Source organism: Oratosquilla oratoria, chromosome 32, assembly GCF_046742065.1.
Source record: "Oratosquilla oratoria isolate Oo_2021 chromosome 32, ASM4674206v1, whole genome shotgun sequence".
Taxonomy (NCBI): domain Eukaryota; kingdom Metazoa; phylum Arthropoda; class Malacostraca; order Stomatopoda; family Squillidae; genus Oratosquilla; species Oratosquilla oratoria.
The window spans coordinates 49773020-49798136 of record NC_134808.1 but is presented as its reverse complement, the minus strand read 5'-3'; the positions used below and the strand labels follow the sequence as shown (position 1 = coordinate 49798136).

Below are 25117 nucleotides of genomic sequence, written 5' to 3'. Positions count from 1 at the left end.
ATGGAAGGGATGACAGTAAGAGGAAGATGGGTAGAGTATTTTTGGGAGTTGGTAAATATGAAGGAGGATAGGGAGGGAAAGATAGTTGCAGTGGGAAGCTGTATTACTCCTCGTTCACCAAGTAATAATAAACACAGAAAATACAAACAAGCCAGTTCATAGAGTTCAAGGGTTACTCAGCTACAACTACAAAATAAATATAATCAAGATGCCGACGCTGCTATCCTCATAACCTTGCACCTCATGACACCTACGTAGACATCATCTTATGGAAGAGGTTTAACTCTTCCTCTCTTAGGTTTCATGTCCGCCCCATACAGTGCTGTCGACACAATCACCCCTTCATATAACCTCCTCTTTAGATTAATAGTGAATATTAAAATTCTATGACCACTTGAACAAATTCCAGGCCAATATTTTCACTGCTCGCAAAATCAAATCCAAAATTTTATCTCTACATTTTGGCTTTTGGATGTGTTGGTAAAGTGCATTTTCAAGTAAAGTTATATAAGTATGATCCTGATTGGTGTATCAGCAGATCACCCCAATTTTGTACTAGGATGCTGAAGTACCATATTTTTCGGACCACTAGGCGCGGGCAAAATCCTTTAAATCGGCCAAAATCGGGTGGTGCGCCTTATCGTGAGGTGCACCTTATGTGTGGCTTCAGTGCAAAAAAATGCCTCGGACAGTGATGTACTATTTTGACACATTTCATAGCTAGCCTGCCGACGGCGACAGTGCATAGGCCTAGCAAAAGTTACAACCAAGTTATAACCAAGATGCATGTATCTTGAAAAGAAAATTGGGTAAATTTTTAGTTTCGACCATGGGCGTGATATAGCAATAGAAAATTAATCATTAATTTTGTAATTTATAATGTATCAACGTAATATGCAATTTTGTGAGCGGAAATACAAAACAAAAAAGGTGCTAAAACAGATTTCGTATATAACAAAGTCGTGTTGGACAAATGGTACGCCATGTTTGTTATGATAAATGCCGACGTCTAAGAAATGAAAGGATGATAAATTCGTCTAACCTAACCTGTGTTTAATAAATCATTACCTACAAATTAAACGTCATCCGGCTCGTCCTCGTTGTCGTCGTTGGCAGGGTATACAAAGTTCTTGCAGCTTGAAGGAATGCATGTATCTCCGCTCCATAACATTTCTTCAAGAAAATGTACCTGGCGTCCCGATCCTAAGCTACCAACTTCATTCATTAGCATATTTGCTTGTAGCAAGGTATTTTTTATTTTCATTTCCGCCCACAAAATTGCATATTACGTTGATACATTTTAATTTACAAAATTAATAATTAATTTTCTATTACTATATTGCGCCCATGGTCAAAACTAAAAAAATACCGAAAATTGTGAAAACTGACAGTTTTCGGGTCCATGCCACCACATTCATTCATGCTATCATGGCTATGACACGATAGCGTCATCAACACAGACAGCCATTTTGCATTGGTCTAGTCTCACTCCACTCAGACTGCAGTCATTTGTTAAATCTTGTGTTTTGTAAGTGAATCGAGACTTCTCGGAATAAAACTGCTAATGTTGGTTTTATTCCCGACAATTTCTGTAACGTGTTTGTGTTGTTTTTTAGGGGTATTGGCAGGGCAGACTGTCCATGGGGGGTGGTCTGATTTCATACATGCTGTAAACATGGTAAACCGTATGAAATGCCTGATGCAGTCAGTGTGGATGGGGGGACATGATGGATGAAAAGTTTTAAGGAAGGCTATGCGATACTAAAATGTGCTAAATAATTGTTGGGATAGCCTAAAATCTAGAGTACTTTATTGTGCCATTCGGTCATACCAGCCTGCTTCGTGTGGACACGGGATCGATCGACCTTGTGTCGTCGGTCATCATGCATGGTTATCCAATGACGAGAGCAGGTGCACCTTATGGTCAGGTGCGTCTTATGTAAGGACGGGGAACAGCAAATTACGGGTGTGCCTTATGGTACGAAGCACCTTATGGTCCGAAAAATATGGTACCCAAAAATTATGTTTTCACGTGAAAGCATATTCTATCTATTTGATCATATAATTTCTCATCAATATCTGTAGTTTGACCAGGTGGTAGTAATCCAACCAAAATCTTGTGATGTCTACTTCAGTTGTTCATAAATGACAACAATGTTGTTGATAACTACGTTTGATATTATGATAGCATGAGGCCTAGTCTTGATGTATAGAAAAATTTCACCACCAATCCTATTTACTCTTTCGTAACTGATGATGGTATCCTGGTAAGTTGAATTTTGCTTAAAAAAAAAAAAAAAAAAAAAAAAAAAATCTCTGATAGAAGTGCTTTTCCAGGATTCTGTGACACTAATGTTACACTCGCAGCAATCTTCCATTGCTATGAGAGCTTCAAGGTCTGAAAATGTATTTCTTAATCTTAGTGCATTTACTCTGAAAGTGATACTGAATAGCTGTTTCACTGTTAGGAAAAATTATATTGTCACTGCTGACATACACTGACAAATGGTTTTGAAAGTCTCACAAGTCATGGGGCTCCAACCTCATTGAAGACCCATCATGCTGAAATAAATATTCTTTGCCACAAAAATCACATCAGAAACTAACACAGCAAACACCCCCCTGCAAACAGATTTATTCGTTGATTGTTAAGGTTGAACACTGCTGTACAACGAATTAGTTCCTTAGAATCTTAGGGAGGATACCTGATGATACAAGATTGATGGTTTTAGTTTTGTATTTCAGGATCATTTGATGGTATTTCTGTAGCAGCTCTTCTGACCTAATGGAATTAACATTGTATCTTCCTGGATAAAGAAGTGTATTATTATCTAATCTGTTTGTTACCTGGTCACAACCAGTTTCTATGTTGTCAATTCTGCTACCTGGAAGAAAGAAAAATTCTAATTTTTTGAGGAGCTCGCCCACAAAACTCCACCAACAGCCCTTGCATTAATGAGTCCCCAACTGACCTTGTTTCGTGGATGTCATCATTCTCCTTGGTGAGTGATTAAAATCTGTTAAAATTTGTCACTTGAACAAATTCTATCAAATTAGTTTTCCTGTCTACTTTTTTGACTACTCTAAACTGATTTTCATCAGAATCCTGAGAAAGGGGCAAAGGTTTGTTAATGTTTGTTATCTCCTTGTAATTTTTGGGCACTCTCAAAGCTGAAGACGCTGCTGAAAGGGTCCTAGCTAGAAACTAAGAGGCCATCAAGCAAAACACAATGGTGCATCTGGTACCCATTCTGATACAGAACTTAGAGAAAAGTTTCTAGCAACAGTGGGATTCATGTGGGGTTTACTTCGAAGGATATTAGTGTTAGAGCCCATGACATTAGCCACTTTCTGTCCTTTGGCCTAGTTTAGATATTTTTTTAATATACCTTATACAGTATCAACCCAGGTACCACACACCATAAAACCAAAAGAGGAAAAGCTCACAAGACATACAAGAATAATAGCATTAAAACAATACCAACATAAAATGGGTCTGGCATAGATTCCACAATCCTCAGATCCTGTCATCAAACAGAGGTCTGTGAAATTATTATTTTTTGCATAACCCAACACACACATTCTAGACACCACTGCTCTTATCTGTGAGGGAAATATAATACAACCAAGTGGCTGTACACAGACTTATGGGGGCTACAGGCCTCCTCCTGCAAGAGAGACTGTATGTAATGGATTAAATAAATGAATGAGAAAGAAAAGACTCCATATACTTACTTCAGCTCTTTGAGTTCCTTGGAGGCTTCATTCCTTTGTTTCTTCATATCATCTGAGTCCCTGAGAGCCTCTGCAAGCTCTGACACAGCACGGTCCCTTTCCCGTCTCAATTTATCACAGTGAGCCCTGACTGACTCTCTTTCTGAGACAATTTTGTCACGCTCACTGAAGGCCCAGTCTCTTCTTCTTTTTGAGACCTCTGCTTCTTGCTGTGCCTCTGCAGTCACAAATTCATACATCAATTTTAATCATTTGACATACTCAAATGTTAATACAATACATTTTAATATTCATTACAATTTGTTTCAGAAATGCTCTTTAACTTAACTATCAGATATGCATCTGGGGCAATACTTCAGACAATTCCAGGTGACACAAGTAGGTATACACAGTACTGTCCATGCATATACAGATATGAAGTAAAAATTTCTATCAACTTTACAATTTCACATTTTCTTAAAAAAAATTATAGGTGTTTCCCATACAAACAAAACCAACCACTTATTGATGTAAAATTTTCATAACCATTATATATTCAAACTTTATGTAGATACTCTGTTCTAATGATACATTTTAGATAAGTTCAACTACTATTTACAAAGTAACTATCAGTAACATCTACACATATATTCCATAAAAAAGGGAAAGATAAAAACACAAATAAAACATTTATGTGCTCACATGGGTTTTGTTCCGACATGCTCAAGCACTGCACAGTTAATTAAAATTCCTGTTCCAGATTTTATGTTTACTTGAAGGGAGAGGATTGAGGGGATGACCAAGGATGAGATGGATGGATGAAGTGAAAGGGGCTTTGAGCAAGATGAGAATGTCTGTTGAGCAAGGAAGGGAGAGGGCAGGAGATAGGGGCGAGTGGAGAATGGCTGTGTACAGATGATACTGTGATGCAAGGATGTAAAAGGGTAGGGGATGGAGGAGTATGGGCTGGTTATGTGTGAATGATATTTTGATGCTGGCTGAAGGAATTTCTTCCCATTTTTTTTCCACATGAGGTGATGGAAAGGGGGGGTCACTGATTAAGTGAAGTGGCCTTGCTGTGGATGTGCTGTGTCTTGCTGGATTACCTCTGACCTAGGGCAGGGGGTGGGATACAGGAATGACCCATCATTCACAAGGAGCTACGATGAAAGGGAGGAAAGGGTAGTGAATGGGTGGAAGAGGAATGGGTGGGTGTAGGTGTATGCCTTTTGACTTGGCTACTTTCCTTACAAAGGGAAATAAAGCCCTTGGTATATAGATAGATGAATGGAAAAAAAAATCATATATATATAAATGAATAAATAAAATTAGTAGTGGCCAAGACAAAATGTACATAATATTCTAAGTATAGTACAACAGATGTTTTCAAACTAAGATAAACTTTATTCTTTTAACCCATGATAATCAAAACATTGCTTATGCCAATTTTTCATGTTGTCAGGTGTAAAGTCTGGTAACAATTCATGACCACAATTTAGGAATCTACACACTGTTAAAAAATGGGCTTATAAAACCATCAGGAAAAACAAAATACTAGTATCTAAATAATATTTAAACTATAATAAGAAGAGGGTAAGGAGCCTATGCTAGGAGGTGCAGAGCTGCAGCTGAAGCTGTCAGCTTTGCCCTATGATGCACTTCAGGGACTGTTGGGACGGATAACAGTCACTGCTGGGAACTGGACAGTAGTGCGAGATTCAATCCCGTAACTAAGTGAATGCGAGACTAGCATGCTTACAATTATGTCACCAGTGCACACACAAATTAAAGTGTCTTTATTCACTTGTTCATGAAAAAAGAATTAGCAAAGTATAATAAAGAATAAATAAGACAAATTTATTATTATTGAACAGAAGGAAAAAACAACAAACAAAACTGATGGAAAGATTGACAAAGGAAAAATAGGGAGCAGCAAAATCCATCAAAAACTCAAAACTGAATCCCCCCTCACACACACACACACACCCATGAAGGAGTGGGAGCAACTCAAACACAAAATATCATAACCTAAACAACAAAGTGACATTAACAAACATTTCTCCATAAATAGCTTTGAGCCAACACCAGAAAACAAGAAAACAATTAAAAAATATATCAAAAAATGACAATGATGCCGAATCCCCTTTCCACAGTGAAGACACACAAGGAGCGAAAAAAGAAACATCTCAAATATCTACCTCAAATACCAGCTCCTAAATGCCCTATGAGCCTTAACTGATATTTTCTACTACTGCTTAAACAACAACACAAATATTGAAACCAAACCAGAGGACCCAGCTTCATTTAGACCAATCTTACTACTATCCACAATATCAAAGGTGATTTAAAGGTTGGATGCAGCAATATTCAAATCAGAAATACCAACCTTTCACAATCAACATGGTATTAAGGAGAGCCACACTACCAGCACTCTGCTCACAAACATCATACAGGTATTTGAAGGTTAAAAAAAAAAAAAGAGGCCCATCCAAAAGAATAGTTATGGTTGCTATAAGTATGAATAAAGCTTTTGATAAGGTCTCCAATCGCTAACCAAAAAGAATATCAAGTTCTTCAATTAAAGTCAAATTTTAGTATGCAGCATTGGAATGTATGATGATGCATTACGATACTCGCATTATAAAGTCACTGCTGATTTACTCATTCTCTCTCACTCTGAGTAATAATAAACATAAAAAATGCAATCAAGCCAGATTACATAATTTGGGGGTCACTCAGCTATAACTACAAAATATATATAATCAGGAAATGCCCACATTCTCATATATCCACTTGAGCCTCAACATGCCTATGTAGGCGTCATTGTATGGAAGGGGTTATGACAGATATCCATAACAATGACAAGAAGTGGTTAACTAACTTTATAGCAGGAAGTCAATGCAGAATAACCCAAAACAACCAAGTACAAAAAGACTATAAATACCTTAGTGTTGAACCTTTTCAAGGATGAACTACCAACTCCTGAACCAGAACTGAACATCTACATTCTCTTAGTGCAGATGAGATGACGGCAATCCAATACAGTAAATACAAAGTGGTAGCAAAGAATATCCAAGCCTACTTTTACAAACTGAAACAAAGGCCCAGAAATATGAAAATTTTATCCCAGAAATCAACAATAACACTGCTGACTTCAAACAACCATGAGTCAAAAACCACCCCATCATCAAATCAAATGCTCAAACCCTTCCTTTTAAAAGGAACCCAAAAATTCTTGGTCTAACATTTTATACTCATTCAGCCCACATGTCAAGGTCCAAACAGCAAAAATCAACAAGAAAATAATCCTGCTGAAAAACATCACTAGCACTGACTGGACAACAAAAAGAAATTCTAACAACTTTCTATAATTCACAAGAACCACCTTTAAATACACCTACACAACATGGTTCCCGACGAACAGGATATTAAACACAAACACCAAAAAACATTGCATAGGAAACCTCAATTCAGAAACCAAAACCCTCCCAATAGATCATCACATGAAGATAACATGAACACAATTCCACACCAGAACCTTTAACCACTTCAGTACGAGTCAAATTCTTGCGCACAGCATCGACTGCCATATGTACGATTAATCACACTACTCGCATTATAAAGTAACTGCCATATTACTTGCTCTCTTTTACTCTGAGTAATAATAAACAAAGAAAACATTATTAAGCCAGTTCATAGAATCTGGTGATAACTCATGTACAACTACAAAAAATACGTATAATCAAGATGCTGATACTGACATTGTCATGTATCCACTTGCACCTCATAATACCTATGTCGTTTGACAAAGCACCCCACCAGAGACTACTAAATAAAACCAAACCCCATGGCATAAGAGGAAAAGTTTTAGCATGGATTAGAGCTTGGATCAGTGACAGAAAACAGCGGGTCACTATTAATGGTGTAAAATCCAAATAGAGGAGTGTTTCTAGTGGAGTTCCCCAGGGCTTGTTTTTAGGTCCCTTACTGTTCATTATGTACATAAACAACTTGGACAATGGGATTAATAGTGATGTTAGTAAGCTTGCAGGTGACACTAAAATAGGAACCCTAATTAGGTCCAGAGATGACACTGAGGTTCTGCAGGATAATCTTAACAAATTGTTCACATGGTTGGTGAAATGCCAAATGGACTTCAATATCTCAAAGTGCAGCATGTTAAACATAGGGCTCCACAGCACTGAAAACTGAGTGTGAGAGAGACTTGGGAGTTTCAGTGAGTCTTGACCTTAACCACTTCCATACGGTGACGCCTACGTAGGCGGCATGAGGAGCAAGTGGGTACTCGATGATGCCGACGTCGGCATCTTGATTATATTTATTGTAGTCGTACCTACATAATTTCCATTCTCTCTAAACTGGCTTCATCAATTTTCTATGGTTATCAAAATACATGGGTGAAAGAGAACGAACGATTGAGCACTGACTTTATTTTTTATAATGCGATTATTATGACACAACATCGCACGTCGGGCAGCTAATGCTGCCAGACGTGTGATGTGCCCCGGAGTGAAGAGGAATCAAGGAAACAGTGCATTAGCACCTTGAATAAATCTAGCAGAGCATTAGATCTTTTTGCTAGAATGGTTATGAATAGAAGTGCAGAGGGTAATTATCAAACTCTAGCATTAATTTGACCCATCCTTGCCTATGCTGTACAGTTTGGTCTCCATCTTATAGAATGGTCATCAATTCATTAGAATCAGTAAAGAGGAGAATGGCCAAAATGATACATGGGCTCAGAAATTTACCTTATGAAGAGAGGCTTAGGCACCTTAACCTCTTCACTCTGGGGCACATCGCACATCTGGCAGCATTAGCTGCTCGACGTGCGATGTTGCGTCATAATAATCGCATTATAAAAAATAAAGTCAGTGCTCAATCGTTCGTTCTCTTTCACCCGTGAATTTTGATAACCATAGAAAATATGATGAAGCCAGTTTAGAGAGAATGGAGGTTATGTAGGTACGACTACAATAAATATAATCAAGATGCCGACGTCGGCATCATCGCGTACCCACTTGCTCCTCATGACGTCTACATAGGCGTCACCGTATGGAAGTGGTTAACTTACACTCTGGAACGATGCAGTGTGGGGTGATCTAATAGAGGTGTTCACGTGGATCAAAGGGTTTAACAAGGGTGATGCAAACAAGGTCACCATATTAAGACAACAGGGCAGGACTCACAGTAATGAATTAAAATTGGACAAATTTAGATTTAAGAAAGAAATAGGCAAGAATTGGTTTACTAACAGAGTGGTCAATGAATGGAATAGATCTAGTAACCATGTAGGGGGAAAAAGCCTTTGGTATATGTATGTATGACTGTATTATGACAAATAAGATTGAAGGTGAAAGAAGTTGACGAGGAGAAATGGGAGAATTTTACGCCTTAATGTTTCGACCCACAGGGTCTTGATCATAAAGCTAACAACTCAAAGGTAACCGGATATTTTATACACGGACGGGTCATCTTATGGGACGCTTCGGAGAGCTTGTTATTTTATCTGCGTATTCTTTTATAAAACACATTGTTTATAAAATCCCATGTAAAAGCTGTCCCTCTTCACATTTTGGTGAATCTGGTCGCGGACTTAATAAAAGGATAAATGAACATAAAAATGACGTAAAAGCCCTTAGGACATCTAACTCCATAGAAATACATGTGGATAAACATGGTCACCTTTCAGACTGGAACAATACAACTGTATTAAATAAAGGATCATCCAAGAAACTAAGGAAGACAATTGAGGCAGCATATATCAACACTAATAACAACATTAACCATAGAGAAGGCTTTATATGTTCAGCAAAAGCCACAAGCTTATTAATAATAAAAGAATATGCAGATAAAATAACAAGCTCTCCGAAGTGTCCCATAAGATGACCCGTCCGTGTATAAAACATCCAGTTACCTTTGAGTTGTTAGCTTTGTGATCAAGACCCTGCGGGTCGAAACGTTAAGGTGTAAAATTCTCCCATTTCTCCTTGTCAACTTCTTTCACCTTCAATCTTATATGTATGTATGTAGTGAATACTGAAACTAGGTTGTTTTAAGAAATGGTTAGACAACTTTATGGATGGGGATGACACGTGGTAATGGACATGGAACTGCCTAGTGTAGGCCTTATGGTCTCTTGTAGTTTCCTTCATTCTTATGTTCTTATGTTTGAGTCTAGCTAGGTATATAAGAAAATTAGAGAAGAGGAGACAGGACCTGATGGGCATTGCTCCTTTCCTTTATACTCCAATTAGGTAAATACCTGAAGCACATACAAGAAAGATAATACCAGAGGCTATCTGTTGAAAAATATAAGAGTGACATTTCACTACATGTGCAAGGACATGATAAAGAAAATTATTGCAAGACTGATGTGGCCCAGGCAGGATATGCAATGGTGATATGGTCACTATACTTAAAGATACAAGAAAAATAGAGAGAATACAAAAAGCAACAAATAAGGTGATCCCTGATATAAACAATAACAGATATGAGGAAAATTTATGAAACTAGGACTTCCCATCTTGAAGGAGCAAAGAGAGAGGAGACATGAAACTAATCTGGAAACAGGTTAAGAGAAAGTGAATAGAAAAGAATTACTGGTATGAGAAGACTGACAAGAGTTTATGAAAAAAAAGGCATTAGGAAGTATACATTTCAACATAGAAATATAGAATTGGAGGAATAACTTGGCTGAAAATATAACCCAAGCCAACACTAAAAAAGAATTCAAGACAAGGTGTGACTAATGGAGGAAAAGGGATACAATATTATAAGCATGACTCCAATCCTGTGCACTATATATAGGTAAATACACTCCTCACAAACATCTCCCAACAAAAGGAATAGTTTTGGGAGCTATTGACATAAGCAGGGCACTTGACTAAGTCCCCAGACACTTACTATCAAAAAAGATTACTGAGACAGTATTCACAACAATGACAAGAAGTGTTAACTAACTTCTTAGGAGGGAGGCAGAGCATAGTAACCCAAAACAACAAAATCTCTGGGACAAATAGAATATAAAATGGTGCACCTCAAGAGGCAAAACTCTCACCAATGCTATTCTATCTCTTCATAAGCAACCTAGTTATTATAATCTGGGTTGCTTATGAAGAGGTAGAATAGTATTGGTGAGAGTATTGCTTCTTGAGGAAGCCACCATGTAGTCTACTTGTTGAATGTGGAAGACGATAGTGAGGGACTGCAGCAGTGGGAGATACTAAGAGTAGGAAAAAATTGTACAAAAAGCTCTGAAAATAATCAGAGCTGCTTAGGTATCTGGCCTAGGAGGGATGCCAGAGGACTGGAAGAGTGCCTGTATAGTTTCACTTTACACAGGAAAAAGGAACAAGGGCAAATGTAGTAATTTTGGAGGGATCAGTTTGCTGAGCATAGTTGGAAAAGCATATGAGAGGGTTCTAATTGAGAAGATTAGGATAGCAACAGATGGAATACTTGGTAGAAGCAGCTGTAATAATCAGATTATTATGGTAAGGCAGACATGCAAGAAAATTTTGGCAAAAATTAAGGATGTTATTGGGTCTTTATTGATTTGAGGTAGGATTATGATAGGGTAGACAGGAAGGCATTGTGGGAGATAATGCAGATGCATGGAATAAAGGGAAAGCTGTTAAGGGCAGTCAAGAGTTTTTACAAGCATAGTAGAGCTTCTTTTCAGATAGGGTGAGAGCAAGTGGTTTGAGAAGCTGGGGCTGCATGAGGGCTGTGTCATGTTACCATGGCTGTCCAATGTGAATATGGATGGGGTGATACGAAAGGTAAATGCAAGGGTGATGGGTAGGGGATTGGAGATGGTTAGAGATAGTGGAAGGAAATGAGAAATGAGTCAGTTGTTGTTTGTGGATGACACAGCATTTGTGGCAAGGTCAGAGGAGGATCTAAGGCAGTTAGTGACAGAGTTTGGGAAGGTATGTGATTGGTGGAAGTTAAAAGTAAATGTAAAAGTAAGGTGATGTACAAGGGGAGAGGGTGGAGGCAAACTAGAAGTATGTCTTTAAGAAGAGAGGCTGAAGGAAGGGGATATTTAAGTATTTAAGGTCATATGTAGTAGGAAATGGAGGAGTGGGGGTTAAGGTAAATTGTAAAGTGAGGGAAGCAAGTATATGTCTAGGAGGACTGAAAAGTGTCCTAAGAAATAGGCAGCTGGGAATGGATGTAAAGAGATTATATGAAGGGCTTATTGTGACTAAAATACTGTATGGGGCAGAGTTGAAATTTAAAGGAGGCAAAAAGAAGTTCAAAGGAGTTTGAGGTGAACTGTCTCAGAAGTACGGTGAGGCTTACAAGGTTGGACAGAGTGAGAAATGAGGTGAAGAGGAGAGCAAGGATAGAAAGGGAGTTGGCAGATGAACACAACTTACAGTACAGAATAAAGCACTGAGTAACAGGATGTACTAAATCCACCCCAATTGGACACCTGCACACTGAAACTACTTTCCATAGAACATCACATGAAAATAAGCACACAGTTCTATGTTTGAACTCTAAACACCACCCAGCCATCTCATTACAGCACACAAGCATAATGTGTATAAAAAACAACAACTTTAAAGTATATACAATAACCTTCCACCTGTACCACACAATACATCCACAGTCACATAACTAAACAAGCTCTCAAAGACAGACCACCACACTCATTACTCCACCAACACCCAGACATCAGCCCCACAAAATAATCCCTCTCAAGTGAGGCAAGATCCACAATGGCATGCTTGTATCCAGGACAAATCATATAAGACAGAAAATGAAAAAGGTAGTATACATGGTTGATACATGTAAAAATATGAAACAAATGATATAGTGTAATTACCTAACTGTAGTATACAGGAAAGGAGCAATGTTCTTTGGATCCAATCTCCTATTCCCCAATTTTGGTCATACCTAGTCTTAAATTTATGTACAGTCCCAACTTAATCTATATCTTTGATATCCAATTATCATATTTTGATTTGAAATTATGTTTTGTTCCAGCTTGGCTAATACCTTCTAAGTTATTCCACATACTTATGCATCTGTATGTAAAACTGTATTTCTTCATATCCTTTAGACATGTGGTCTTAATTTGCTACCACCCTCCCATCTTTAATCAGATCTCTTCTGTCAATGCAATCTGTTCTTTTAAGTGACCTGAATACTGTAATCAATCACCTCTTCCTTTTTGATCTGTCAAAGTTGGCAGACCCAGTACTTTTAGTCTTCCCTGATATGGTTTATCTACCAGGCAGGGGACCAGTTTGGTTGCTGACCTTTGTATACTTTAAATCTTGCTTATGTCCTTTACTCTGTGTGGGGACCATACTAATGACACATATTCCAGTCTTGGATGGATCAGGGTTTCCATTAGTTCACCCTCTTTTCATCCATATAGTGAAACGCCACTAAATCTTCTGGAGTAGTCCATATGTCTCTCCCACAATCCTGCTGATATGTCTGTCACATGGAAGGTTGGCTTTTATCATCACTCCCAAATCTTTCTCCTCTTTTGCTTTTGTAATTGTATTATTTAAATATACATATATCCACTTCAATACAAGTCAAATTCTTGCACACAGCATTGGCTGCCATATGTACATTGCATTACATTACTTGTATTATAAAATATAAAGTCACTACTGTATTACTAGTTCTCTTTTACTCTGAGTAATTATAAACACAGAAAATGTGATCAAACCAGTTCACAGAATCCAGAGGTAACTCACGTATAAAAAAAATATATATATATATATATAATCAAAACGCCAACACTGGCATCCTCATGTACCCACTCACACATGATCCCTACGTAGGCATCATCATACTGAACTGGATATATATCTACATACACAATAGGCTTATTCCTTCTTTATAATGGAGGTAGCCAAGCAAGGCATATACCCATCCCTACCCATCTCACTTCCACTCATCACCTATTTACCTTTTTTCTTGGGACCTTGTGGATGAAGGGTCAAAAGCAATGCAAGATAGATCACATCCACAGCATGGCCCACCACTTCATTGACATGGCAACCTTCCTTTCTAGTCCCCTCGTACAAAAACTGAACAACCTTTCTCCACTCACATTTATTTCTTATCCTCTCTTTTCCCTCCTCAACAGTCCCCTTTTATTTGAAGTGCCATTCACTCCTCCGGCCATCCATCTCATTCTTGGTTTATGCCTCAGGTTCACTCCATTCACATCTACCTTCCACACCCTTTTTGCTAATCTTTCTTCAATTATTATTCTTATGTACCCAAACCATCACAGTATTTTTCCATCTATCCTATCTGCCAGCTACATTTCCATCTCCACTCTCCTACTCACCACCATCCTCATAACACCAACCATACTTCTGAAACACTTCATCTCAAAGGTTTCTATACAAACGAATATCTAAAACTTAAAGAGGAAAGAGGGAAAAATCATAAATTAATTTTGAGCAAGTTTGTCAGAGAAGTGTACCTTGTAAGTGTAACTCTTTTCCTGCAAATTATAATTTGTTAAATATAGGAGAGGATAACTGAAGACCCTCATTGTGAGGACTCCAGGACTAGATGCAATTTGGATCTGGATTTTCAAACAACAATTACATAATAATAATAACAGTATTGCCTGGAATCCCAAAAGAATCCTGTGGTTGGCAACATTCCTCAGGCCTTCCCAGTGACATTTCTGGAAAAACTTTTTTTTTCTTATTATCCGTGTTGTGCTACTATGGAATAGTTTCTATGTCCCCAGCTTATGGTAATAGGAAGGAAGTTCTTATTTGTCAGCTTTCTTTATGTGAACAGTTAGGGTAAATGGAGGTAAAATTGACAGAGGTCATGGGCCAATCTTAAGACTGAGTGTTATCCCCTCTAAGGCAACATCATAAGATAAAGGTAAGGCTGCAGACAGATTTTGAAGATGGGCAGCACAAATTATTCTGATATTTATCTTACAAGATCACCAATAGCAGATATTCATCACTGGTTTCTTGATACCAAAAGAATGCAGAAAACAATTGTTTTGATGTTTTGTTCACTAGACTACAAAAGAGTGCCCCTTAAGTGTTCCATTTTACTAAGAAACAACAAATAAGGAGGAATCCCAATATTACTAACCTGTGTCCTTGACTAAAATGATAATCCAGTACTGCGAGAGAATTGGACAAAATATCTAGTGCTGAACATTTTGATATAACCAGTTCAGCTTCAGAGAAATTACTTTTTTTCAAATATATGTTTTTACGAGCAGTTGATGTACTGCGAGATAGATTAGATAAATGATATATATTTGGATCTGATGAAGGCTAATGATAAGGTACCATATATTCCAGTGTACAAGTTGATCTGGCACATAAGTCAACCCCTAAAATTCTGAGGTATAATTCAAATTTAAACCTATTTTCACTGCATAAGACGACCCCCAAAACATTGTAGAACCATTTCCCCAGGCCATTATTAAGGTTTAAAAAACTAACACTTTATATTGTAAATAAACTAAGATTAATTTTGACATTTTCTTTCCTCTCATGAGTGACTTCAGAGATGAAAAATTACTATTTTCCCTCCCTGGTTCTTCTAAGCTGGAACCAGCAAGGTTATTGCCTTAACTACAACCCTGGATTGTGTTGCTAACCCCCAACCACTCAGGTGGCAAATATTTTCACCTGGCTTTGCCTGTAAAAGGCTTATCTAGGAGAATCACCTGCGTCTGCACTTATTGATTGTTAATGTGCAAAAAGTGTTGGGCAAGCAGTTTCACTTCTTTACCACTCAGTGGTAAAGGTTCACATTTTATATTCGGCATACAAGTCAGCCCCTGGTTTTGGAGAGATGATTTTAGGTTTCAAATGTTGATTTATACACCAGCATATACGGTAGTTCAAAGAAGACTAATGTGGAAGTTGGAATACAAAGACCCCAATGGGAGCAATTGTGGATAAGATGTTGGACTGAAGAAGTGGTTAGTGGAGTCCCACTAGGTTCAATTCTGGCACCAATCATGTTCCTTGTATATGGCATAGACATGAAGGATGGAACTAATAGTTATGCCACCCTTTCATAGAAAATGCTGAAGACTGAAATTTCCCACAGGATTAACTAGAAAGATTTGTGATAAAAGCCTGCAGTAAAAAAAATAAATATAATAAGTGTGTGTGTGAAAGGGAAATTGAACATTTACAAACACCAAGTGGGAAAGGGTTGTGGAAATCTTGGTTATGGATAATCTAAAAAAAAAAATCTATATGTCCTAAATTAGATTAGTTGGCAGTGGTATGGTCCCCCACACAAAAAGGAAAGATACAAGATAATCAGAGACTACAAAGGATGGCAACTAAAATGGTCCCTTGTCTAGTTGACAGAATGGCCAATGAAAGAGTAAATAAACTGGGATTGCCTACACTGGAAGAAAAGTGGCAACATAATTTCTATCAACAGAATGATAAAAGGTGTGGAGGGGAAAAAAAAAATCAAGAGGACACAGCAAGAAAATTTGGACAATGAAATGCTTGGAGGGCATTAAAGAGACATTGTCATACAGAGGCATTAAGTTGAAGGGAAAAAGAGAGAAAAGGAAAGTAAAAAAATAGACAACATACATGATTTTAAAGCAAATTTTTGTAACTGGAGAACAGAGATATGGCAATTGATCAATTTGCTGCTTCTGATATCTCTTGCAGAGGACCCACAGCCTTCAGACAGGACATTGTAAGCATAGCTCCTATCCTGTATATTACAATTTGGTAAATAAACACATGCACAGTTATGAGAAGGGACTCCAATATATATGAACAGATGGAAGAAGCATTTGGGTTAGGTATAAACAAAAAGGGATGCAAGTTTGGGTTTTAAGCCATAGCAAATGACTGGATCAATAGGTCATAGAAATTAGTACATTTTGAGAGGCTTGGGCAGTGCTCCTTACAGTGGACTGTGTAGCATGGAATTTAATGAACTATGCCCTTAATTAAAGTCACCCTGAGCAGGATTCGAACTGTCATCATCTTGACCTTCACCGGGAGTAATGATGCCCTAGCCCGTTCAACCATATAATCTGGTTGAACAAATCCATAATACCATGGGTAATGCCAATCCTTCAGAGTACTTTTTGAAATGAACTGCCACTTTTATGTACTACACCATCAAGGTATGTGAAATTTTCAGAGACTTCAATGTCCTTACCACACGTATGGGCAGATTGAACTGTCTTCCAGTAATCCCACAAATTCTGGGACCTTGGTCTTGGCCAAGGAGACCTGGAGTCCAAGGAGTCTCACCTCATGGCTGAAGGGCTGCAACCAAGACTTTCAACAACTCCAGAAAAAGTACAGCATCATCAGCAAAGACAAGATCAGTGACCTTAGTATTACCACTTGATGCTCCACCATGACACTGATGGACAACTCTTTCCAATGTCCAGTCCATGCAAGTGTTGAAATGTGCTGTGGTGAGGATGCACTATTGCTTCACTCCCAAATTAACAGCAAAGAAGCAGCACATGCCTCCTCCATATTTCACAGCACCCTCCATCCCAGAGTGTATGCCAGACATCATGTTTATAATCCCCAAGGCAACCTCAAGGATCTGCAGATGATCCTACAGTCCACCAAGTCAAATACCTTCTCAAGACCAACACATGCTCCAAACAACAACTATTGATACTCATATTGATGATGCAGTGTCTACTAAGTATTTCAGCAGCTTTGACCCATCGTTTTTTGCTCATATTTCCGAAATAACCATTCACATCAGCAAGATACATTAGCACAGCCTAATTCACACCCTGCCCTAATTTTTGACGTTATAGTGCATTCACAAGTGTATTTAATTACGGCGTTTACTCTTGATATCAAGTGTGTCGTAGCCAACACCCATGAAGTAAATCGAACAAGTGAAGTTGTGACGTCATCACAAACTACCTCCTATATCCTGTTACCCCACCACTACCACAAGAAAAGCGGAGATCGTAAAATGGTTGGAGTGCCACAGCCTACCATTCCCACCACATGCTACGCACCCTGAGTTGCTACTGATCTGCAGGGAGAACCAGCCTGAGCCACACTACACAGTTGACGAAATTATACGATCATGGGATCATGAGGTCATCCGTTTGCCACCAGCTCATCCAGAATTAAACACCATCGAACAAGTGAGGGGCTGCATGAAGCAACACGTGCATTCAGCGTTGCAGAGGTTCACTTGGGCAGACCTGCAAGCGCGGCTCCAGGAGGCAAAGCTTATCGCAACCAAGGAGGTGTGGACGGGTGCTGTGAGAAGGCCCAGATCGTTCGAAGAAGAGTACTGGTCATCGGACAACATACATGAAAGTGTGGAACCCGTCATCATCACCATGGACAGCGATAACGAGGATGAACTGTTTATCCATAGTGGTATGGAATGAAATAAAATGCATGTCCAGTTAATATCATAATTTCCCTATCCATCATATGTATAAACTTGTTATTGAATTCCCTCTCCGGGTGCATGGTATTCAATTATTATTACATGTTTTTTTTTGTTTGTTTTTTAGAGAGAGAGAGAGAGAGAGAGAGAGAGAGAGAGAGAGAGAGAGAGAGAGAGAGAGGAGGAGGAGGAGGAGGAGGAAGAGGAGGAGGGAGGAAATGGGGAGGAAGGAGGAAATGGGGAGGAAGGACGTAAGGGGAGGAGGATGGGATACACGAGGTAGTTTGTGATGACGTCACAACTTCACTTGTTCGATTTACTTCATGGGTGTCGGCTGCGAGACATTTGATGTCAAGAGTAAACACCATAAATACACTTGTGAATACACTATAACATAAAAAATTAGGGCAGGGTGTGAATTAAGCTGTGCTAATATATCATGCTGATGTGTATGGTTATTTCGGAAATATGAGCGAAAAACAATGGGTCAAAGCCGCTGAAATACTTAGTAGTTTACAAGCATCTGCACTGTTTGTCAAGATAGTGAAGAAAGGAAGCCTTCACCCCAAGACATCAAATGAACACAAGATACCCCCACCTCTTCAATGAGGCACAGAATTCAGACTGGACCAGAGTTGCTCATTTCTCTTTTCTACACACCTCTCAACTATCTTCATTTCTTATTAAGTACTCTTGTTTTTTTCACATAAGAAGGAGAAACCTTCAACCTATTAAGGTCAATGAAAGTGGCATTTGACTATTTGGATGAGGAAATTATTAAGAAAATATTAGTTACATTAATAAGACTAAAACTTGAGTACGCAGCAACACTATGGACACCCATTACTAAAAAGAATATAAAGAAATTAGAAAGAATACAAAGAGCAACGACAAAGTTGGTACCCACTCTTTCCAAATTAACATACGGACAAAGATTGTCCAAATTGGAACTACCAACTCTGGAACAAAGAAGAGAAAGAAAAGATATAGTGACTATTTATAGAATCATGAAAGGATTGAAAATCCTAGAAAGAGATGATTTATTAAAATGGGACAACAGAAAAACAAGAGGACATAATAAGAAACTCTAAAAGAATAATTATAGAAGAGATCTGAAAAAGAATAGCTTCTCACATAGAGTGGTGGATACCTGGAATGAATAAGATAAGGAAACAGTGTGTGCAAACACTATTCAAGATTTTAAGAAAGAACTTGATGCTGAAAGATACTAAGACGGGTCACCACGAGCATAGCTCCCTTCCTGTATAACACAACTAGGGAAATCTCCTATTAGTTGGCAACACAGAAACCAATACAGGCCCTTACATTTACTCCATATGCTCTAAACCCATGAACTATGCACACACATCCATCAAACAAAGTATTTCTTGATAGACTAGTACGTGAGAACAGTACTGAAAAATCAGATGTCAGGACAGAGAAAATTGAGCAGTGGAACCCCACAGGAATAATTTTTATTTTTGAGATATGTCAATGACATGATTACAGGTATAACATATACATTTATAGATAATACTAGAATGAGGTATACAAAATGTTGAGATCTTGCCAATATATATGCATGGAGCCAACCATAAAGCATTAATTTCAATGCCAAAATGTGCATAGTATTGCAATGGAGTACAAGTAAAAAAGAAAATAATAATAATTAAAATAAAGGCATGAAAAGAGAGAATGAGAAAAACCTTCAGTTAACTCTCAATGGGGTAACTACCCATTACAAAAGCAAAAGAAAGAAGAGAGAGATTCCAAAGACATAGCAAAATTGTTTGTGGAACAGAGACTAATGATAAAAATAAAAAAAAATCATTACATGAATGAAAAGATGGATGAAAAAAATTAAAATAATTAGAAAAAAAATACCTAACCCCCTTTAGATTTTACACAGCAGCGCTGTGGTCTCTGCATAAGGTGAAGGATATAAACAAGTTTGAGAGAATACAAAGAGCAGCAACCATGGTTCATAGCCTTGAAGATAAAATACATTATGAGAGAACAAAGTTATGTTGTAGCACATTTGTAAAATAATACTGATGACCCACTTTTGCAGAAGAATAACCGAAAGTATAAAGATCTGCTGAAGAGGATCACAGTTAGTGATCGAAATATATAGATCTTTATACTTTTGCTTATTCTTCTCCGAAAGTGGGTCATCAGTATTATTATGAGAGAAGGTTAAGTGGCGAGTTGGTGTTCGGGACATTAAACGGAATAAGTTAAACTAACACAGGTCTCTAGGTATGAGATGACGTCAAATACACCTTTCCATTCAGGTGCATTACCTCTTGAAGCTTAGAAGCTCATAATGCCCAAACTAAATCTACATGTGATTAAAAACCTAAGTATGATAGCTGAAGAAAACAAAAAGATGTGATCTCAAGAGTATAACTTCTGTCCTATATATCAAAATTAGATCAATACACATGGATGAAATGTAACTGTTTCAAAAGAAATGTGAAGGGATAGACCTAAGGAGATGGGCTTTATGACACAAGACAAAACAACTGAAAGCAAATGACAAGTCTCCTAGCACCCAACATAAGACATTTACAGGTTAAACAAATTTTTAATATATTACAGCAGAATAAACCTCACACAAATTGAATTTAACAAAAATGGTACAATGAACCAACATATAATGGACTCAAGGGCTACAGGGCTTGACTCTGGTGTCATGATTAGAGGCTGGGATTAAAAACACCCGAGCTAAGAAAGGAGCTATGATCACAGTGTATATTTCCATTTGGGTAAAGAATTTATAGAAGAAAACTACATTCTACAGGAAATATCAGAGACACAACTGTAAACTGCATAAGAAATGGTTAAAAAACACAAAAATATACAGTATACAAACAGGGGAGTTCATAAATGAATTGGAATACCAGCTGATTTAATATGCACTATAATTGTGAATTTCAATTTACAATATTATGTGAGGAAGTTAAAGATGAAAACAAATAGAGAGACATTAAAAGTAATAAATAAATAAACAAATAATAATAATAAAATAAGTAAGTACACACATGCATCCACATAAATATTCATCCACACTGTGTCCCATATACATTAACACCTATCTACACTGATCCATGAATAGCATTATCAATGCATGCATCAGACATCAAGCACATAAAAAAAAAAATCAATTACCTGCTACTTGTATTCCATGTTTAAGTTCTTATAGGGAGAAAGACAAAGAGGAAATAGGAAGAAGAATTTGGATCACCACTGGAGTATAAGAATTAGGGTCATAAAAAGAAAAGCTACAATACATGAAAATGGAATAAGCTTTACTACCAAAATAAATATCCAATATAAGAAAGAGAAACCAAAGGGGAAGGAGTGGAATCAAAGACTTAGGATGAGTCTTGGGAGGTCCGAGTCGAAAGTGGAATAATCCTACGCATGTCTTGCAAAGAAAAGGAAAGCAATAACATAGTCAGTTAAACAGCATTATTATAGATTGCACAACAAAACATGTAAATAAGTTTATAAAATCTGCAAATCAACAAAGGAAATACACCTTAATCTATAGTGTCAACGATTTCACTTCCATTACGATAACCTCCATTCAATGCAGACACAGAGCCAAAGTCTTTTAACCACTATGAACAAATATGATGGGTACATTATTCTACCAACATTCTATGTACCATATGTTATACAAATGGCTCACACTATACAGCAGCAGCATGTTTTACACCATAAACACAATTCCAATGTATGCAAGGTATATCATAGGTGCCAAATGAATGAAAGAAACTAAGTGTTAAAATTGGCATCAACAAATGCAATAGAACCAAACAGTTCCATAATAATGCTTCACACATGAAAGATCCTGAACCAATTTCCATTTAGTTCAGTTTGCTGCACTGTAACCCTACTTCAGATGGATGATTGCATAATGCAGTAATAACAACAATAGTAATTACAATACAGAAATAATGCCAAGATAAAATGAAAATTTCCCTATCAAGAATTTGGACACCAAGTAAAACAGAGTAATCATTTAAAAGGTATTACAAAATTATGACAAGTATTGATATAACTAAATTGTGTAATCAGGTATAAGAATATTAAACCATGAAAATATGGTTCTTGGAAATTAGTTGCAGTATAGAACAAAATTTGATATGTGAAATAGTTGTCTGCAAAAAGAAATACCTACTCTTCTAATCTTTCACTCCCCACACTACACTTAATGTGTATCACAAAATCCAATATAATTTTCATATATTTAGACTATGCCACCACTTTTGTCACAATTCCCAAAATATTATTTTGAAGGAGCAATATAATGAACTGTCTTTTACTGTTAAGTTTACTCTCATATACTAATGATTGTTAGCACAAGTTTCATGCTGGACTCTCAGTACCATAGTGGTTGGCAAAAGTCCTCAGGTTCTTTCATAGATCTCTTTTGGACTGCAGTCTTTGTAGGATTGTTTCTATGTCCCTGGCTTTTAGTATTAATGGAAGTAGTCACAAGTTTTCAGTTTTCCCTAGTGGAAGAAATACTCTCAAAGTTGATAAGAGCTTAGTCCTGAGACTGTCTGCTCCTCAGAGTGACACTACACTTCTAAATAGAGATGAGGGTTGCTAATGGGTTTTGAAGATAGGTGGCATAGAAATTATCTTCTCTAACTAGTGTTGGTCTTCTCTGCCACATGTGCCCACTGTGTGCATTTAACCATCTATGGTGCAAGTTTATAGTATATATTTATGGTACAAGCGAAATACACCAGACTCTGAAACAGGTACTTTAATCCCCTTGTTTCAAACCCTGTCTGGGGTTTATTTTCAGGGACTACAATGATGAATTTGTTTTATCCTGACTTAAAATGGAAACATGTGGTGCACTAGGAGTGGACCACCTCACCATATGGTTGCACAACATGTTTCCATTAAGTTGGTATCAAACAATTTCAACATTGTAACCTCTGAAGATGAATGTATAGTGCGAGATTTATATAACTTTTTTACTATAAAAAGGGGGGGGGGCTTTTTGCACTATACATAGGTAACATTATTAAATGTGTTAAAATTCATGCATTTTTTGGTCACTGTAACTTAATTGGTATGCCTACAGTCACACAGTACCTTAAAAGTACCAGTAAGCTCCTTTAACCAGCCTACCATAGCCTCATTCTTTTTTTTCTTTTGCCACATGAATATCTGGACTTCATTCATCATGTGTACCACTTATAATCTACAAAAATCTTGTATAAATGAAGATTTGATGATTTTTCTTTTCCCTTTCTCCAATCTGCATGCACCTTTGTTCAAATGTGTTTACACTGCTAAGGTATTGGTTTCCCACGTACTGCATTTGATGGCTTATAAGACACACTGGTTTATGAGATGCATCTCAATTTGGGCAGGCATTGTTTTAGTACATGCATACATTTGTTGTCAATTTTTCCCTGACTGGTGTTATTTCGTATGACTTGCCAGTCAGTACAATTCGTTATACATTATTACCGCGGGTGTGGGAGGTTGTGGTGTAGAAATGATCACCACTTTGTATACATGTGCAAAAATATTTTGAGTTAGAATAAAGGGCCACTGTTGACATATACAACCACTCCTCGTTTAACGACGACAATTGGGACCAGCGTGCCGTCGTTAACCAAATTGGTCGTTAAGAGAAAGTGTATACATATACGTACATGTACTGTATGTACAATGTCCAGCAATACATGTATCTTTATTTTCGTGTATTTTCTTTCTTTTATACAGTACATTAAAGCTTTATTTACTGTATATTTACAGTGGTTAGGTTCCTGAAATTACCGTATATGACCAAATCCACGTATGCTGACATTCCATATTGAATACCGGGGTATTTTTTTAGTTTTGACCATGGGCGCAATATAGCAATAGATAATTAATTATTAATTTTGTAAATTAAAATGTATCAACGTAATATGCAATTTTGTGGGCGGAAATGAAAGTAAAAAATACCATGCTACAAGAAAATATGCTAATGAACGAAGTTGGTAGCATAGGATTGAGACGCCATCTTGTCGTCTGCCAACATCTCTCACGACGACGACAACGAGGACGAGCCAGATGACATTTAATTTGCAGGTAATGATTTATCAAACACAGGTTAGGTTAGTTTAGTTTAGGTTAGACAAATTCATCATCCTTATATTTCTTCGACATCGGCATCTATCATAACAAACATGGTGTACCATTCGTCTGACATGACTTCGTTACTTACGAAATTTGTTTTAGCACCTTTTTTTTTTTTCTGCTCACAAAATTGCATATTACTTTGATACATTATAATTTACAAAATTAATAATTAATTTTCTATTGCTATATTGCGCCCATGGTCGAAACTAAAAATTTACCACTACCGGTATATACTGTACCCCAGGTAATTTTTGCAGCTTGCAGGATGGTAATATAGACCTAAGCTTCAGAACACTTTACCTCACAGCTAATATCCACCGTACAAGTTCAATTATAACATCATACAAATTTGCCTCAGCCAACTTAATCATCGTACACGACGTTGTAACTTCAGGAGATTTACGTTAAACGTCTGTCATAAAGCCCGTCGTAACTCCGCATCGTCGCTAACCGAGTAGGTCGTTAAACGAGGAGTACCTGTACTTGCCAATAGCTACCTCAAAGCTGAATTTTGGCCTTATGAGAAACAAGCTGATTTTATGAGATTATTATTATTATTATTATTACAATATTATTATTATTATTTTTTTTTTTTAAGTGTGTCTTATAAGGTATCATATATGTCACTTTATTTTTATACTGCATTTCTGTTCAAAATATATAGGAAGTAAGATACCAATATGTTATTGCAAATAATTTTTGGAAAACAGGAAAATAGAATAATGGTAAAGAATTAGAGATAAGGCATATATGTACTGCTAATCCTGACAACAGGATTATTATTAGAAAGGCAACACCTCAGCAATGGAAACACTTGTTAACAAAG

General features: G+C 37.3%; 1 protein-coding gene across 3 annotated transcripts in view; it reads right to left on the bottom strand.

Moving 5' to 3' along the window:
- Positions 1 to 25117, bottom strand: part of Dlg5 (MAGUK family member discs large 5) — a 451629-nt gene that overhangs the window by 57595 nt on the left and 368917 nt on the right. For all 3 annotated transcript variants that reach the window (XM_076172266.1, XM_076172267.1, XM_076172268.1), the window contains one exon: positions 3736 to 3952. In XM_076172266.1, coding sequence (XP_076028381.1) covers positions 3736 to 3952 — 217 coding nt within the window. The remainder of the gene's footprint in view (positions 1 to 3735; positions 3953 to 25117) is intronic.